The sequence below is a fragment of the Schistocerca nitens genome, chromosome 2 (genome assembly GCF_023898315.1).
Source record: "Schistocerca nitens isolate TAMUIC-IGC-003100 chromosome 2, iqSchNite1.1, whole genome shotgun sequence".
Classification (NCBI taxonomy): Eukaryota; Metazoa; Arthropoda; class Insecta; order Orthoptera; family Acrididae; genus Schistocerca; species Schistocerca nitens.
Window position 1 is genome coordinate 210226549 of NC_064615.1, and position 19295 is coordinate 210245843.

Sequence of the window (19295 nt, forward strand, 5' to 3'; positions counted from 1 at the left end):
AAGATTTAAGTGAGTTTGACCCAGGTGTTACAGTCGGTGCACGAGCGATGGCACACAGTATCTCTGAGGTAATGATGAAATGGGAATTTTCCCGTACGACGATTTCACAAGTGTACTGTGAATATCAGGAATCCGGTAAAACATTAACTCAGGTATCACTGAGACCGGAAAAAGATCCTGTAAGAATGGGACCAACGACGACAGAAGAGAATCGTTCAACGTGACAAAGTGCAACCCTTCCGCAAATTGCTGCATATTTCAATTCTGGGACATCAACAAGTGTCATCGTGCAAACCATTCAACGAAACATCATCCATATGGGCTTTCGGAGCCGAAGGTCCACTCTTGTACCCTTGATGACTGCACGACACAAAGCTTTACGCCTCGCCTGGGCCCGTCAACATCGACATTGGGCTGTTGATGACTGGAAACATGTCGCCTGGTCGGAAGAGTCTCGTTTCAAACTGTATCGAGTGGGTAGACATGTACAGGTATGGAGACAACCTCTTTAATCCATAGACCCTGCATGTCAGCAGGGGACTGTTCAAGCTGGTGGAGGCTCTGTGGTGGTATGGGGCATGTGCAGTTCAAGTGATATTGGACCCCTGATACGTTTAGATACGACTCTGATAGGTGACACTTACGTAAGCATCCTGTCTGATCACCTGCATCCATTCGTGTCCATTGTGCATTCCGACGGACTTGGGCACTTCCAACAGGACAATGCGACACCCCACACATCCATAATTGCTACAGAGTGGCTCCATAAACACTATTTTGATTTCAAACACTTCCGCTGGCCACAAAACTTCCCAGATATGAACATTATTGCGCATATCTGGGATGCCTTGCAACGTGCTCTTCAGATGAGATCTCCACCCCCTCGTACTCTTACGGATTTTTAGACAGCCCTGCAGGATACATGATGTCAGTTCCCTCCAGCACTACTTGAGACATTAGTCGAGTCCATGCCACGTCGCGTTGTGGCACCCCTGCGTGCTCGCGGTGGCCTTACACGATATTAGGCAGGTGTACCAGTTCCTTTGGTTCTTCAGTGTAGAATCGTTCAAATGATCTATGGAACATGTATCTAGAGTTCGTCAGTCATAGTAGCTGGTGACCAATGGTGCACCAGTGTAATGGATGTCAACATGTTTTTAGTGTGTGAGAGGTCTGGAGAAGATGCTTGTCGTGTGTGAAATGTCTGGAAAACGTACTCACCCAGGCAACACTCGAATAACCTCTGTATCGAGGTACGTCAGACCAACACAGGCAACATGCTGTTATATTGTTGAATGATAACATCATGGAGACCTCAAGGGTAGGGCACGGCCTCCGGTCTCAACACGTCGTAAATGTAAGGGCTGCTATCCAAATAACTGGATGTGTGAGGCAGAGGTGATCATGTCGTGTACTCAATGGCAGCACATACCATCCCACCAGGTGCTGGGCTCTACGAAGATTATAAATGCAATAGGGCAGTGTGAATGCTCCTCGCATGCATGGAGATGTCTATTGTGATGTTGTCATTGGACGTGCCAGTACCGGCACACTTCTCTCTGCTACCTGCGTCAAGCAAAGCCGCAACAATGGTCGCCACACTGAGAATCCGTGCTGCTCCAGACGTTATCACACTGACCATTTTGATACCTGTTTTTCAGCAAACAAGCCATTTCCTGACCCATGCTTCATGATTTTTTTTGGGGGGGGGGGGAGGGGGGGGCTTTAAAAAGTAGCTTACCTTTTACTGAATGATGCTCTACGATGTGACACAGATACGCGACACTATTTTTCAACATGGACACTAAATCACTGTCAATAACGGTCGGTACGTTCTACCGATAGTTCAGTTCCTCAACGACAGTACCCGCTCCATGGTCACGGAGCCTTTCGAGAACCACCGTGGGAACGTCCTCAGCATTGGAAAATCTGCGATTGTTACGAATCAGTTCCTCTATAGCCTGGACATTGTCGCCTGTGCTCGATGCCGATGACCTTTTGTCCTATTCAGCATCATCCACATCTATGTGAACTTCGTCAAATTACTGGCACCATTTCACTGCGGCCGAAGGCGACACTACATTTGGTCCAATATCGCCAGAATTTAAGGGTGAATCTGTATGCAGTTTAGACGTTTTGTCCAAATGAAATGTAGTTTCCCTTTAAGGAATTCCCTTAAAATCTTTGCGGTAGGTAAAATTTCACATAATGTGGTTTGAAATTAGTATAACCTTTATGCTTTCCTTACACCGCACTTGCTTAATCCGCAGGCTCAATAGGAAAAAAGTAGGGAAAAACCAGATTCAGATACATAAGAGCAAAACGTGAAATTACTTGTATGCAGGATTCCAGCGCAAATAAAACATTATCCCCATGTAACTAAATTTTTATTTCCCTTGAAATACATTAAGATTCCTTGTATTTTTATTTGCTAGTTTTATTGACAGTATGCCATCATTGATTTATTTGTTGTAATTATTTAGCAGAATGTTGGAAACTGTATTGGCTATACTATCATACATCTCACTTAGAGCATCACCACACAGGCGTGTATCATGAAGATAGAAGTTGAAACTGGTGTCTGACAAATGTGTTCTTTCCAAAATTAAATCAGGACCTCCTTTTTTAAAAAAAAGCGTGATTCATAGGGATCTGATATAATTACACAAACAATACCCCAAGTCAGATGGCACCATCTTATAACTGCTGAGGATGGCAAAGTTACGCCACCCTTGTTGAGAATGTCAGAATAAATGCATTCACTTGACTTTACAACTGCAACACAAATTTCACAAAATCTGTTTTTTTTTTTTTTGTAAAGCCTTCTGTGCTACATATCCACAAACATAAACAATAGCAGGATTATTAGTAGCTATATCATCTTCGTTCATTACTTTGATACATGAATTTTCCAATTCTGAGTTCGCTAGAAAAATGCAGTTATCCACATCACCAGAATCAGACTGGACCATTGCAAAACCATCATTCTAAATCTGGTGGCTGAAAGAAACGCTTCCTGACATGAAGACCACAAACCAAGTAAATTCTTGACATGATTTTTTTCCAGATTCCAAAATTTAGTGTACGAGATGTGAGAATTTGCTCTAGACAGTTGTCTGTACCACCAAAATCTTGCTTCTAAATTATCAGTCTGAAACTCTCCAGTTAGAAAAAACTGCCTTTTCAAATTATTAAAACATAACTGTATTATGTAAAGAAGAGCTTTATTAGGTGGAACAAATCTTCGTGTGTTTCAAAGTGATGATCCCTTTACATTTAATGACTATCACCTGTTTAAAAAAACATTTAAAATTTTCCAAAAACTATAACCTAGAATCATTACAAACAAAACCATGAACATAGTTTCCCACACTGACTGCCTTCCACTAGTGTGTAATTATTAGTACGAACTTGGCTGTACCCTCACTCTGCACTTCAAACCACATCAAAGCAGTAACAGTTGTGTCATGAAAAACATTGCCTGCCAAGTTTATATTTTGACTTTCAATGGCAGTGGGATATACACTTTTGTAATTGAGATTTGGAGCTGGTTTTATAATGGAGATATCCCTTCATTGTGTTTTGTATAATTTCACCAAATCCTAAAACTTAGCTTCTAAAACCTCTGCATCTGCTAAGTTTATCCAATTGTTTCTTACGTTCTTAATCAAATGCTTAGTGAAAGTATGACGTATAAGACGTTATCTTTACTGTCAAAAGAAAAATGGAAGCAATAACTGCTTTCAGAGTTTTCTGTCACTTTCATGAACAAGTTTCTTCTTACAGCACTGTTATCACAGATTATAATTATGACTTTAAATCCACCAGACGTTACAAGTTGCAAAACTGCAAGTGTTTGTTTTTTCATATACGTTCCGTCCAGACACATTTTTCACTGGATGCAATGAAACAATTTCTTTCATGCTCCATGCACTGGAAAAGCTGAACTGTTGTAGCTTCAGTTCTTAATGTGTTCTCAGCAACACCAGTTATAATACCTCCTTTGAACTGAAATTTTGGATTAATATGAATTTCAGCCAACTGTAAAATACATATTTTTTCCTCTTCAGGCAATCTAGCTGCTACAGTCTTAAGAAAATGTCAATTTCTTGACTTATTTCCTGCTGATATTTTTAAAGAAGCAATAAGTTTTTGTATTTGCTTTGGATTTGTTAGATACTGAAGACAGTCAACGACGAGCAGTGTATGCTGCACTAGAGTGTTCAAATACAAAGGAAGAGTATAGCAACAAATTGGCCAAGTACCTTTTCTTTTCATACTACACAACATAATTTGTTCACACAAGAAACTGACACAAGTGCTGTTTCCATTGTCATCGGTAAAAGTTTGCTCCAGATATGCAACAAAGTCTTTTACTATTGTGACACAATCATGCTCACTACTTTCACTGCATGTTTCAATGGTTATGTACGTCTGTAGAATTTTCTCTAGCTGTGACCACAGAGTTATTTTCAAGTCTGTCCATTTCAAATCGTGGGCCAATACACAATTGAGTATTTACACAATTGTAAATCCATACATTAACTTGAACTTTTGGAATGCCTTCCACTGATATCATATAGAAACATATAGCATCGTTAATTACAGCATGGCACCACATGTCACTTCACGCAATTCTCGCTACATTTTCACACAAGTCTTTAAAACTTTCAACAACTTCTGCAAGCCTCTCCTCATTTCTCTTGCTTCTTTCATCTGGATCTTTTCTAGAGTCATATTCAGAGGGTTTACTTAAATAATCATACTTCAATAGGAAAGGAAAGTGTAAACTGGCAGGGTTGTTAGCGAAATCCATAAGGGGGGATACTAGTACTCATGGCTGTACCTCTTTTTTAGACTAATATCAGTGTCCAATGAGAAGTTCAGGCAGGCAGGTGCTAAAGAGGTCCAAAACTTACAAGATTCTCACAACGGTAAAGTAAATAATAATGTTACCATATTTAACCAAAATATTGGTGAATTAAAGAAAAAAGTGGATTCTCACAAAAGTAAAGTAAAAAATAATGTTACCATGTGTCAGCAAAATATTCCAGGATTGAAGAATAAAGTAGATGAGCTCCTGGTTTGTTTAGATGACATTGAATCTGATAATGCAATAGCTATACTATGCCTGTCTGAGCATCACATCGTGTCTGATATGGAAAAGGTAAATATCAGTGGTTATAAACTAGCCGCACATATGAGTGGAGAGAATAAGGTGAGGGGAGGAGTTGCCATATATGTAAAAAGTTATCACTGTGTAAAAAGCTTAGATACAAAAAAGTTTTGTCTAGAGCAACATATATAAGCATGTTCCAGTCAACATAAACTGCAGGACGGCTCGTTTATAATTGTAATACTATATAGGTCCCCTTCAGGAAACTTTCATTTATTCCTGGAAAACTTGGATGCCTTGTTGCGCTGTCTGTTAGCTAGGGAAAGCAAATTATTATTTGTGGGGACTTCAATGTTGATTCATTGAAAGACTGTAATAGGAAGTCTTGCTCGGTTCTTTCAATTTGACATCTGTCATTAATTTTCCTACTCGGGTAGTAAAGGGCAGCAGCACATTGATAGATAACACTTTTATAGACCAAGATAAATTTGAAAATATAAATTCTCGTCCTGTTGAGAATGGCCTTTCTGATCATGGTGCTCAGCTAATTACAGTATATGACATAGCACCATTCAGTAATTCAAAACTACCCTCCAAAGTTGTGTGTTCAATTAATGACTCAAAAATTAGAAATTTCAGGGACAATCTTCAGCAGTTAGACTGGGATGTGGTGTACAAGGAACCTGATGCTAATATAAAATATAATTTATTTCATGATAAACTTGTAAGAGAATTTGAAAACTGTTTCCCCAAGAAAGTAGTTAAATCTAATTATAAGAAACCAAACAAAAAACCTTGGCTTACTAAAGGAACAAAAATATCTTGTAACCACAAAAGGGAACTGTATATTACAATAAGAAAGAATAATGACCTAGACACAGCCAAATATTATAAAAACTACTGTGCTACATTAAGAAAAGTTATTAAAAATTTCAGAAGCATGTGCATCATATCTGAGATTAATACCTCTGATAACAAAATCAAAACAACTTGAAATATTATTACAAGGGAGACAGGGCAACCAAGAGTACAGGATGATGGCATTACGATCAAAGCAAATGAAAACTTGACAAACAACAAGCCAGAAGACGAAAACATTTTGAATAATCATTTTTAAATGTTGTAGAGAAAGTAGGATCTAAACGTTCATTAGAAGAAGCAAGGCAGTTAATGGAAGAGGCCTTACCAACACCATTTGATACAATTGAAATTCCACCCACCTCTCCTTCTGAAATTAGGAAGACAATAAACTCTCTCAAAAATAAAAGCTCACATGGAATTGATGGCATTTCCAGCAGGATAATAAAAGCTTGTTCCCAAGAGATAAGTGGGATTCTTAGCCACATATGTAATAGCTCTCTGAAGCTGGGTATTTTCCCAGATAGACTGAAGTATGCCATTGTTAAACCACTGCATAAAAAAGGGGATACGTCTGATGTCAACAACTACCGCCCAATCCCTCTTCTGACTGCCTTATCCAAAATTCTTGAAAAAGTAATGTATTGTACAGTAGCTTCACACCTTTGTAAAAATTAAGTTTTAACAAAACGTCAGTTTGGTTTCCAGAAAGGTTTTTCAACGGAAAATGCTATATATACTTTCACTAATGAAATATTAAATGTTCTGAGTAACCGGATTTTTTGTGATCTCTCAAAGGCTTTTGACTGTGTAAATCATGGAATACTTCTAGATAAGCTCAAGTATTGTGATATGAATGGGACAGCGCTCAATTGGTTTAAATCATACCTACCTGGAAGAGTGCAGAAAGTTGAAATAAGCGGTTCACATAATATGCAAAAAACTGGTGATTTCTCAAAGTAAGGAACAATCAAGAATGGGGTGCCGCAAGGTTCGGTCTTGGGTCCTCTGCTGTTCTTAATATATATTAATGACTTGCCATTCTATATTCACGAAGATGCAAAGCTGGTGCTTTTGCCGATGACACAAGTATAGCTATCACACCCAACAGACAAGAATTAACTGATTAAATTGTAAATGATGTTTTTCAGAAAATCATTATGTGGTTCTCTGCAAATGGGCTCTCATTGAACTTTGACAAAACACAGTATATACAGTTCCACACTGTAAATGGAACGACACCATTAATAAATATAGACTTCGACCAGAAATCGGTAGCGAAGATAGAATATTCAAAATTTCTAGGTGTATGCATTGATGAAGGGTTGAACTGGAAAAAACACACTGAAGATCTGCTGAAACGTTTGAGTTCAGGTACTTATGCTATTAGGGTCATTGCAAATTGTGGTGATTTACATCTCAGTAAATTAGCTTACCACGCCTATTTTCATTCTCTGCTTTATATGGCATCATATTCTGAGGTAACTCATCATTGAGTAAAAGGGTGTTCATTGCACAAAAGCGTGTAATTAGAATAATTGCTGGAGCTCATTCAAGATCATCCTGAAGACACTTATTTATAGAGCTACGGATCGTCACTGTAGCCTCACAATATATATATTCACTTATGGAATTTGTTATTAACAATCTGAACGAATTCAAAAGTAGTAGCTGTGTACATGGCTACAACACCAGGAGAAAGGATGATCTTCACTACTCAAGGTTAAATCTAACTTTGGCTCATAAAGGGGTAAATTATGCTGCCACAAAAGTCTTTGGCCACTTACCTAATAACATCAAAAGTCTGACAGATAGCCATATAGCATTTAAAAGGAAATTACGTATTAGATGAATTTTTGGATATAGTAAGTCGGTAATTCAAACCCCCCCCCCCCCCCACCTACACAAAAAAAATATTAAGATTAAGTGTCATGTAATATTTTGTGTAATGTAATATCTTGTATAGACACCTTTTGTTAACCTGACACGTTTCACATCATTACGAAGTGTCGTATTCATGATCTATGGAACAAGTACTGATCTAATCTAATCTAATGCGATAGATTGGCGAAAATTCTTCGTATTGCACGGTGTCTTAACCTTGGTCGAGCTCTTGGGTATTTCTTCTCGTTTCCTACCACATCTTTGAAGTACCAAAGTTTATTACCATCCCCTTCTTCTAAATGCTTAGCATAGGCCACAGATCTGCTTTTAATGATTCACAGTACATATCCGTCCTTCTTCGGAATGCTTAGCACAGGCCACAGATCTGCTTTTAACGATTCACAGCAAACTGCTGGGAACCGGAACACGGTGACAGACCTTTTATCGCCACTGGATCTGTAATTGCTTGAGCACCCTGGGACAGAACACTAGTCTGTCATCTGAGAAATATTATTAAGTTAATGGTAATACACATTTCCTGTAGATAACTAACTGCTCTTCACTAGCATGTTTACCGTGTGGTTTCAGTCTCTACGTTACATTTACATTTCGTTTCTATAAAAACAAATCAGTCAGATAACTCACCTTTATATACAGACCAGCGATATTTCGACATCTAGATAAAAAGTTTGCAGCAAAAAAATTAGCAGATCTCACAGCAAACGAATCCGAACATCCACAATGTACTTCTCATGACTCCAGGTTGTGTAAAGTGAGCCATGGCACTTCACTTGCAAGCTCTGTGGGGCCTTAAACTAAATGTTTCCGCTTTTAAAGTGCCAATACAACTTATTAAAAGATATACAGATCGCATGCTTATCGTAATATGCAAGACCACTACAAAAATTCGAGATAAATAAAGTATTATATGTAAGATTTCGCGCACTTTGCAAGCAAGTTAAATACTCGCACCCCTAATTTGTCTCTATGACTTAAATAGATTGTAGATTAGCAAACGACAGCAGTTTCATCGCATTAAATTCATCGAAATACGAAAAATTGTTTTCACATGGGCACTACTGCAGATATATTGTATAGCTTAAAATGCTCCACATCTAAAAAACAACCGCAAAAAGTTTCACACTGTTTGCAGAAAAATTAAATATTTTCATGTCTAAATTGTCTTTATGACTTCTTAGAATACACACAGGATTTAATTCGTCTAGAGCACTAACGTAAATCTAACTCACACCATTTAGTGAAACAGTACAATATATGATACACTAACACCTAACGCCTAATGCGTAACGACACCAGGAAACAACATTATAATATATTAAAGGGGGAGTACAGTTTTCCCCTCGTCTAGCTGACACCCGTCTAGTTTTACTATACTAGAAGTCAGCAACACCTAATGCCTGACGCCTAGTGTCTAATGGTTAGTGGATAACCCAGTACTCATCCGAGCAACAACAATATAACATGTTACAGATGGAATACAGCCATCTGACGTTGGAATACTACATTGCAACTCAGTGACGACTAATATCTAACGAAGAAAGACAAAGTAGTTCTCGCAAAACTCCACTTTGTCACTTTCTTTTAGGGAACATAAGTTTGAGGTAGGTTGCGCGATAATTACATCCCAGTTCTGTTAATAAGCCTGGTAAGGGTCTCAGACTAACGAATAGTTATCATAGCCTGATATATTTTTATGAAACACACTGCAAAAAAGGCACATGAACTCTGAAAGATACACTTGGAAACGTGGATCATTTCCCAAAACGTGTTATCCGTGTTATGCAAATGATAAATAATTATAGATGAGGCATTTTTACTTCAGCATATTGACATTAGCATAGCGCAGTAAAACGTGTACTGTTATCTGTTCGTCCTGTTGGAGCAGTAGGCTAGCAGCACCTGACTCACACACCAAAAACATCACGATTCCACCAAACATGTAATGCAATTTTTATCTGTAGTGCCGGTATATATTCTAGTTTTAACACCAACAACCAGAAGTGAAGCCATAATATGAGCAACTTACGAGCTGAAATTACTTCCCAGCTAACAAATTGCTTAACAACAGTAGTGCCATATATATATGATCTATACTCGGAAAATCACCTGATATAGAATTTTTCTGTGTGTGGTAGATTAAATTCAACAGTTTTCTGATATATTGGTAAATGCCAGAACTATATACTTATATGGACATGTCGGAAAGAACAGACACCATGTCCATATAAGTATATAGTTCTGGCAATACTGGCCATGACCCTCTTCTTCTGTGCGGATGCACACATATTACTCAAACTCTTACGGGACTTGGTAAGAATGTCTTCCACGAGTAATGAGTGAGTTGGGTATGGACACTACAAATGTAGTGTGTGGACATACAAGGTGAGAATGTGGCTCTTGCGGGAGGCGTGCGTGAGATAGTTCCTGCAGTTGCACTGTCCTCTGTGCCCTCGGTGGCTCAGATGGATAGAGCGTCTGCCATGTAAGCAGGAGATCATGGGTTCGAGTCCCGGTGCAGACACACATTTTCACCTGTCCCCGTTGATATATATCAACGCCTTAATTTCGTTTGAGAAGGATTTGGTGGACAGCACCTGCACAGCACATGTACGTATAAGCCTCACAGTTCATCAGTCTGGTTAGTCTTCAATGTCTTCTAGTACTATCAATACGTGAACCATGCGTATTACTTTTTTAAGCACTTATTCCACTTCATATAGCACCCAAATATTTTTACGATTCCAGGAACATATGACTAACAGCTCGCATGTTTTGGGAGAGAATATCACAGCATTCAGAACTCAAATAAAGAGTATCTTACAAATCACATTCCGCTAATCTAACATTAATAAAACGACTCAAAGTTACAGGACTTAGCACATGTTAGCAAGTTTTTCTCTCTAAATGCTTATTATTGGAACTAGCAGTTTAGCAAACGAATAGATGCCTACCAGTTTATGCCACAACAGAATCTCATAGCAGGGAATGTATTGCAATTACTGTTATGCAATTTGAAAAGAAAATACTTAGCACAGCTTATGTAATACTTGTATCACCCATGTTAGCCATCTCATCACGTTTTATAGGTGTAATATGGATTGTGAATAACATTACTACTTTCCCCGCCGCGTTTCTTTAGCAATCAATAGTGATTTGGATATCTCCACCAAGCCGGTGATATGCTAGAAAGTGTCTGTAATGCTAACTGCCAAAGCGAACTCACATACACACTTGCTAAAACACACACATGTGGACTGCTGACTTTAGATATCTCAAATACAGCTAGATGACAGTTTTTGAAGGAGGAAAAACTGTATTCCCTCTGTAATGTGTTAAAATGTTGTTGCTTGGAAGCTTAATGAATTATGCATTAACAATTAGGCCTTACCTGTTATGTGTTAGATTATACTGAGTGTTAATGTAGTATTCTAACACCAGATGGATGTCAGCTACTGGAAGAGAAAACTGTACTTCTTCTGTAATATAATGTTGTTGACTGTAGCTGTTATGTGTTAAACATTCGGTGTTAATCATTATGTACTATCTGTTGTTGGCTCTTAATAAGCCTTCTAACGCTTGATCGACGTTAGCTAATGGGGGGAGGGGGGGGGGGGGAATGTACTACTCCCTCTTTACTATATTACAATATTGTTGCCTGAAGGCGTCATGCATTAATTGTTAGGTATTACTGGATTATAAATTTTGTTGTATCACTACAAGTTATAAGTTAAATCTGCAGTACTGTTCCAGATGAATTTAATGTTGTGTGTGTTTTAATAATTTATACAGACAATTTAAATGCAGAATTATTTAATTTACTTGCTGAGAATGTGGAAAATTTGACTATTTTTTAAACATAGTGATTTTAAGCTATTAGACGGATGAGCTGTAGCACCTGTGTGCAGCCAATTTTTATGTGTTTGGGTGAATTTAAAGCGATTAAACTACTGTCGTCCGCTTACCTACAATTTATTTGTATAATACAGAGAATTTTCTTGCGGAAATATTTAATTTGCTTGCAATGTACGCAGTATCTTACATGTAACACAACTTCATATTGTTCGAAGCTTCATAGAGGTCTTAAATTTTACGATATGTATGAATTAAGTTGTACAGACACTTTAGAAGCAGGAACATTCGATTTAAAGCTCCATGGAGCTTCCAAGATGGCTGTTTTTGTTGTGGTCTTCAGTCCTGAGACTGGTTTGATGCAGCTCTCCATGCTACTCTATCCTGTGCAATCTTCTTCATCTCACAGTACCTACTGCACCCTACATCCTGCTGAATCTGCTTAGTGTATTCATCTCTTGGTCTCCCTCTACGATTTTTACCCTCCACGCTGCCCTCCAGTACCAAACCAGTGATCCCTTGATGCCTCAAAACATGTCCTACCAACCGATCCCTTCTTCTAGTCAAGTTGTGCCACAAACTTCTCTTCTCCCCAATCCTATTCAATACCTCCTCATTAGTTACGTGATCTAACCACCTTATCTTCAGCATTCTTCTGTAGCACCACATTTCGAAAGCTTCTATTCTCTTCTTGTCCAAACTAGTTATCGTCCATGTTTCACTTCCATACATGGCTACACTCCATACAAATACTTTCAGAAACGACTTCCTGACACTTAAATCTATACTCGACGTTAACAAATTTCTCTTCTTCAGAAACGCTTTCCTTGCCATTGCCAGTCTACATTTTATATCCTCTCTACTTCGACCATCATCAGTTATTTTACTCCCTAAATAGCAAAACTCCTTTACTACTTTAAGCGTCTCATTTCCTAATCTAATCCCCTCAGCATCACCCGATTTAATTTGACTACATTCCATTATCATCGTTTTGCTTTTGTTGATGTTCACCTTATATCCTCCTTTCAAGACACTGTCCATTCCGTTCAACTGCTCTTCCAAGTCCTTTGCTGTCTCTGACAGAATTACAATGTCATCGGCGACCTCAAAGTTTTTACTTCTTCTCCATGAATTTTAATACCTACTCCGAATTTTTCTTTTGTTTCCTTTACTGCTTGCTCAATATACAGATTGAATAACATCGGGGAGAGGCTACAACCCTGTCTCACTCCTTTCCCAACCACTGCTTCCCTTTCATGCCCCTCGACTCTTATAACTGCCATCTGGTTTCTGTACAAATTGTAAATAGCCTTTCGCTCCCTGTATTTTACCCCTGCCACCTTCAGAATTTTAAAGAGAGTATTCCAGTTAACATTGTCAAGAGCTTTCTCTAAGTCTACAAATGCTAGAAACGTAGGTTTGCCTTTTCTTAATCTTTCTTCTAAGATAAGTCGTAAGGTTAGTATTGCCTCACGTGTTCCAACATTTCTATGGAATCCAAACTGATCTTTCCCGAGGTCCGCTTCTACCAGTTTTTCCATTCGTCTGTAAAGAATTTGCGTTAGTATTTTGCAGCTGTGACTTATTAAACTGATAGTTCGGTAATTTTCACATCTGTCAACACCTGCTTTCTTTGGGATTGGAATTATTATATTCTTCTAGAAGTCTGAGGGTATTTCGCCTGTCTCATACATCTTGCTCACCAAATGGTAGAGTTTTGTCATGACTGGCTCTCCCAAGGCCATCAGTAGTTCTAATGGAATGTTGTCTACTCCCGGGGCCTTGTTTCGACTCAGGTCTTTCAGTGCTCTGTCAAACTCTTCACGCAGTATCTTATCTCCCATTTCGTCTTCATCTACATCCTCTTCCATTTCCATAATATTGTCCTCAAGTACATTGCCCGTGTATAAACCCTCTATATACTCCTTCCACCTTTCTGCCTTCCCTTCTTTGCTTAGAACTGGGTTGCCATCTGAGCTCTTGATATTCATACAAGTCGTTCTCTTCTCTCCAAAGGTCTCTTTAATTTTCCTGTAGGCAGTATCTATCTTACCCCTAGTGAGACAAGCCTCTACATCTTTACATTTGTCCTCTAGCCATCCCTGCTTAGCCATTTTGCACTTCCCGTCAAACTCACTTTTTAGACGTTTGTATTCCTTTTTGCCTGCTCCATTTACTGCTTTTTATATTTTCTCCTTTCATCAATTAAATTCAATATTTCTCCTGTTATCCAAGGGTTTCTATTAGCCCTCGTCTTTTTACCTACTTGATCGTCTGCTGCCTTCACTACTTCATCCCTCAGAGCTACCCATCCTTCTTCTACTGTATTTCCTTCCCCCATTCCTGTCAATTCTTCCCTTATGCTCTCCCTGAAACTCTGTACAACCTCTGGTTTAGTCAGTTTATCCAGGTCCCATCTCCTTAAATTCCCACCTTTTTGCAGTTTCTTCAGTTTCAATCTGCAGTTCATAACCAATAGATTGTGGTCAGAGTCCACATCTGCCCCTGGAAATGTCTTACAATTTAAAACCTGGTTCCTAAATCTCTGTCTTACCATTATATAATCTATCTGATACCTTTTAGTATCTCCAGGATTCTTCCAGGTATACAACCTTCTTTTATGATTATTGAACCAAGTGGTAGCTACGATTAAGTCATGCTCTGTGCAAAATTCTACAAGGCGGCTTCCTCTTTCATTTCTTCCCCCCAATCCATATTCACCTACTATGTTTCCTTCTCTCCCTTTTCCTACTGACGAATTCCAGTCACCCATGACTATTAAATTTTCGTCTCCCTTCACTACCTGAATAATTTCTTTTATCTCGTCATACATTTCATCAATTTCTTCATCATCTGCAGAGCTAGTTGGCATATAAACTTGTACTACTGTAGTAGGCATGGGCTTTGTGTCTATCTTGGCCACAATAATGCGTTCACTATGCTGTTTGTAGTAGCTTACCCGCATTCCTATTTTTTTATTCATTATTAAACCTACTCCTGCATTACCCCTATTTGATTTTGTATTTATAACCCTGTATTCACCTGACCAAAAGTCTTGTTCCTCCTGCCACCGAACTTCACAAATTCCCACTATATCTAACTTTAACGTATCCATTTCCCTTTTTAAATTTTCTAACCTACCTGCCCGATTAAGGGATCTGACATTCCACGCTCCGATCCGTAGAACGCCAGTTTTCTTTCTCCTGAAGATGGTACCTTACATATAATGCAATAAATGATAAATTATTTTATTTATTATCGAAATATCGACTCTATCATCTTCTCTGAAGATGTCATATCTCTCTATTACCCTGGTTGGTCATTTCGTGAGCATCTCATGAATATGTGTGAAGAAAACATATTGTTGTTCAATTTGAATGACATATTGTAATAAGACACCTTCTTCCTTCTTAAAATCGAACAGTTTCTACCTTCCTCCCTAAAATTTAACACCTTCTTCCTTCCTTCCTTCCTTTTTTCCTTCCTAATAAAGTGCCTGTCTTTTGGCTACGTTGCGAGTGTCGTGTATTTTTATTAGAAATGGTGTTATAACAGTTTATTACAGGAAATATAGTCTATAAACCTTGTACAGAAACTTGGTGCTACTGTTCTGACTGAAAACTTTGTCCAAAGCTGTTATTGTACATAAGAGGAAAGGCCGCTGGACCTGATGGGATACCAGTTAGATTTTATAGAGTACGCGAAGGAACTTGCCCCCCATCTTGCAGCGGTGTACCGTAGGTCTCTAGAAGAGCGTAGAGTTCCAAAGTATTGGAAAAGGGTACAGATCATCCCCGTTTTCAAGAAGGGACGTCGAACAGATGTGCAGAACTATAGACCTATATCTCTAACGTCGATCAGTTGTAGAATTTTGGAACACGTATTATGTTCGAGCACAATGAATTTTCTGGAGACTAGAAATCTACTCTGTAGGAATCAGCATGGGTTTCGAAAAAGACGGTCTTGTGAAACCCAGCTCGCGCTATTCGTCCACGAGACTCAGAGGGCCATATACACGGGTTCCCAGGTAGATGCCGTGTTTCTTGACTTCCGCAAGGCGTTCGATACAGTTCCCCACAGTCGTTTAATGAACAAAGTAAGAGCATATGGACTATCAGACCAATTGTGTGATTGGATTGAAGAGTTCCTAGATAACAGAACGCAGCATGTCATTCTCAATGGAGAGAAGTCTTCCGAAGTAAGAGTGATTTCAGGTGTGCCGCAGGGGAGTGTCATAGGACCGTTGCTATTCACAATATACATAAATGACCTTGTGGATGACATCGGAAGTTCATTGAGGCTTTTGCGGATGATGCTGTGGTATATCGAAAGGTTGTAACAATGGTAAATGGTACTGAAATGCAGGAGGCTCTGCAGCGAATTGCCGAATGGTGCTGGGAATGGCAATTGAATCTCAATGTAGACAAGTGTAATGTGCTGCAAATACATAGAAAGAAAGATCCCTTATCATTTAGCTACAATATAGCAGGTCAGAAACTGGAAACAGTTAATTCCATAAATTATCTGGGAGTACGCATTCGGAGTGATTTAAAATGGAATGATCATATCAAGTTGATCGTCGGTAAAGCAGATGCCAGACTGAGATTCATTGGAAGATTCCTAAGGAAATGCAATCCGAAAACAAAGGAAGTAGGTTACAGTACGCTCGTTCGCCCATTGCTTGAATACTGCTCAGCAGTGTGGGATCCGAACCAGATAGGGTTGATAGAAGAGGTAGAGAAGATCCAACGAAGAGCAGCGCGCTTCGTTACAGGATCATTTAGTAATCGCGAAAGCGTTACGGAGATGATAGATAAACTCCAGTGGAAGACTCTGCAGGAGAGACGCTCAGTAGCTCGGTACGGGCTTTTGTTGAAGTTTCGAGAACATACCTTCACCGAGGAGTCAAGCAGTATATTGCTCCCTCCTACGTATATCTCGCGAAGAGACCATGAGGATAAAATCAGAGAGATTAGAGCCCACACAGAGGCATACCGACAATCCTTCTTTCCACGAACAATACGAGACTGGAATAGAAGGGAGAATCGATAGAGGTACTCAAGGTACCCTCCGCCACACACCGTCAGGTGGCTTGTGGAGTATGGATGTAGATTAGACCCCCAGTAGGCCTTTGTTATTTGTAATAATAGCAATAACTGTCAGTCAGTATAATCGATTATATTTCTCTAGTGTATAACATGATGCATGGTGACTCTGAATACGTACAACACGTACAGACGCCTCAGCTGTACTCTAGCACCAGAAAGTCAGCGATTTTCGAATAAGAACCCGCCTTGCTGCCCTTCTCTCTTAATTCTGTCGCCTTGGCGGTATTTGCTCTTGCACGGTCTTGCATAACATAACCTGGTAGAAATATGTAAGCGATTACAAATGTTATACAGATTATTGTACGTTACTTCGGTGTACATTTATGTTATCAAGGGACTGCTATGTCGTGCAATCATTCTAACGACTCTGTTTTGTTTGCAGCTTTGGCGAGCCAATGCAGCGCGCAAGAACTAGTTCGTGTACTCAACGATCTATTTGCACGATTCGACAAACTTGCCACAGTGAGTACCTTTTTGTACATTAATGTTTGTTTTAGTAAAAGGAGACACAAAATAAGTTATACAGTAGCCATAAGAAAGCAGCGCACTCGATGCAAGTTTAACCAGCCTCATCAGTTCGTCGACAGAAGCTATGTAATTGACGATACCAGGAAACTACTGCATTAACTTTCTTAGATTCGGAAAAACAGAAAAAAATAACTGCCCTATCTTTACCTGGAGACGTCTAAATGCTTCTTAAAGTAAACCACCTGCTGTCGTACAAATTTGTCTATAAATACCACTCGGAATTGTTCAAATGGTTCAAATGGCTCTGAGCACTATGGGACTTAACTTCTGAGGTCATCAGTTCCCTAGAACTTAGAACTACTTAAACCTAACCAACCTAAGGACATCACACACATCCATGCCCAAGGCAGGATTCGAACCTGTGACCGTAGCGGTCGCGCGGTTCCAGACTGTAGCGCCTAGAACCGCTCGGCCACTCCGGCCGGCATCACTCGGAATTGTAATTACACGGAATACACTTTAAGTAAACTAAACAATCTATTCAAAATGATTGACCACAGGCATGTCAACGACAAAACAGATACTTTTCATAACGAAATGTATTTTTACACTTTACTTATGCATGTGTTCAGATCGTTTACCATTGACTGCAAGGTACATTTGCAATCGCCGTTTGAGAGACAGATGAACAGATTAAAGCACATCGTATAATACGCCCTTTCCGTGCTGCGGCGATTCTACGGCACATATCATCTGGTATAGCTGGAGCTTCATGATAGACTGTATATTTCAGCGCTTCCCAGAGAAAGAAATCAAGAGGAGTCGAATAAAGAGACCCAGCAAGCCACTGTACTGCAACATTCCGTGCTATCCAACGGTCAGGAAACTTTACCTATAGTATTTGCGTTGCAACACGGAAAGAGTGAGATGAGCAACCGTCACATCGGAACCACAAACACAATTGCTTACCCAGTGGTACCTCTTCTAGAAGAGGTACTGTCAAATATGTACCAAGGCTCGTTCGTAAAAAGTGCCTGTACAACTGGGACGTATTACTTCATTCCATGCACGTCTCACAACGTGAACATCAGGAAAATTAAATTAATACGTTGGTTTATCGACAGCCACTTTGAGATACATTGCAGAGTTCCTGTTAAACATGTGCAATAATTACATTTAACGAACATTTGTTTCTGGTGGTGTCATAAACTACATGAAAATCGATTACACAGCCTCCAACACTACCGTATTTGTGATTCGTCGCCGGCCGGTGTGGCCGTGCGGTTCTAAGCGCTTCAGTTTGGAACCGTGTGACCGCTACGGTCGCAGGTTCGAATCCTGCCTCGGGCATGGATGTGTGTGATGGCCTTAGGTTAGTTAGGTTTAAGTAGTTCTAAGTTCTAGGGGACTGATGACCTCAGAAGTTAAGTTCCATAGTGCTCAGAGCCATTTGAACCATTTTGTGATTCGTCAACAAACTTACTAGGGTTGGGTCCTTGATAAGCTGCTGACTGAATAAGACAGAGTAACATGTTTACTTGCGATAATGCATTAGCAGATATTGCTGGCAGCAGCTCCACCTTGCAGGAAGTTTTTGCTACTGGTATGAACAATCGTCATCAAGAAAAAAGCATTTCGCTTGTGGTAGGCATTCTGATCATATTGCTGAGCTAAATGCATTCCAATCATGGGAAGATGTATGGACAAATGGTGGGTTACGTAGAGGAATACTTCTTTAAGCGGCTATCAGAACACTTCATCTGTTAGTCAATAATTCCTGTTGCAGATAGATTGGGTTTTTTGCACTATGTTTTTCTCTTTACCGTACAAGGATGTAGTATACTTGTCAAGCCACGTTACAAGAGTCACTTTTAATACATTATACCGGTACATCTCTAAATTTCTTCCCTAGGTGGCGGCTGCTTCATTAGCGGTGTTGTGTATAATGAAGAGGTTCACTGGTGACAGGAAAATCCAGAAGAGTATGTTGC

At 39.4% G+C, this 19295-nt stretch overlaps 1 protein-coding gene across 2 annotated transcripts in view; it reads left to right on the forward strand.

Annotated features, from left to right (window-relative positions):
* LOC126235920 (adenylyl cyclase 78C-like) overlaps positions 1-19295 on the forward strand; it is a 751097-nt gene that overhangs the window by 593008 nt on the left and 138794 nt on the right. For both annotated transcript variants that reach the window (XM_049944876.1, XM_049944877.1), the window contains exon 7: positions 17219-17298. In XM_049944876.1, coding sequence (XP_049800833.1) covers positions 17219-17298 — 80 coding nt within the window. The remainder of the gene's footprint in view (positions 1-17218; positions 17299-19295) is intronic.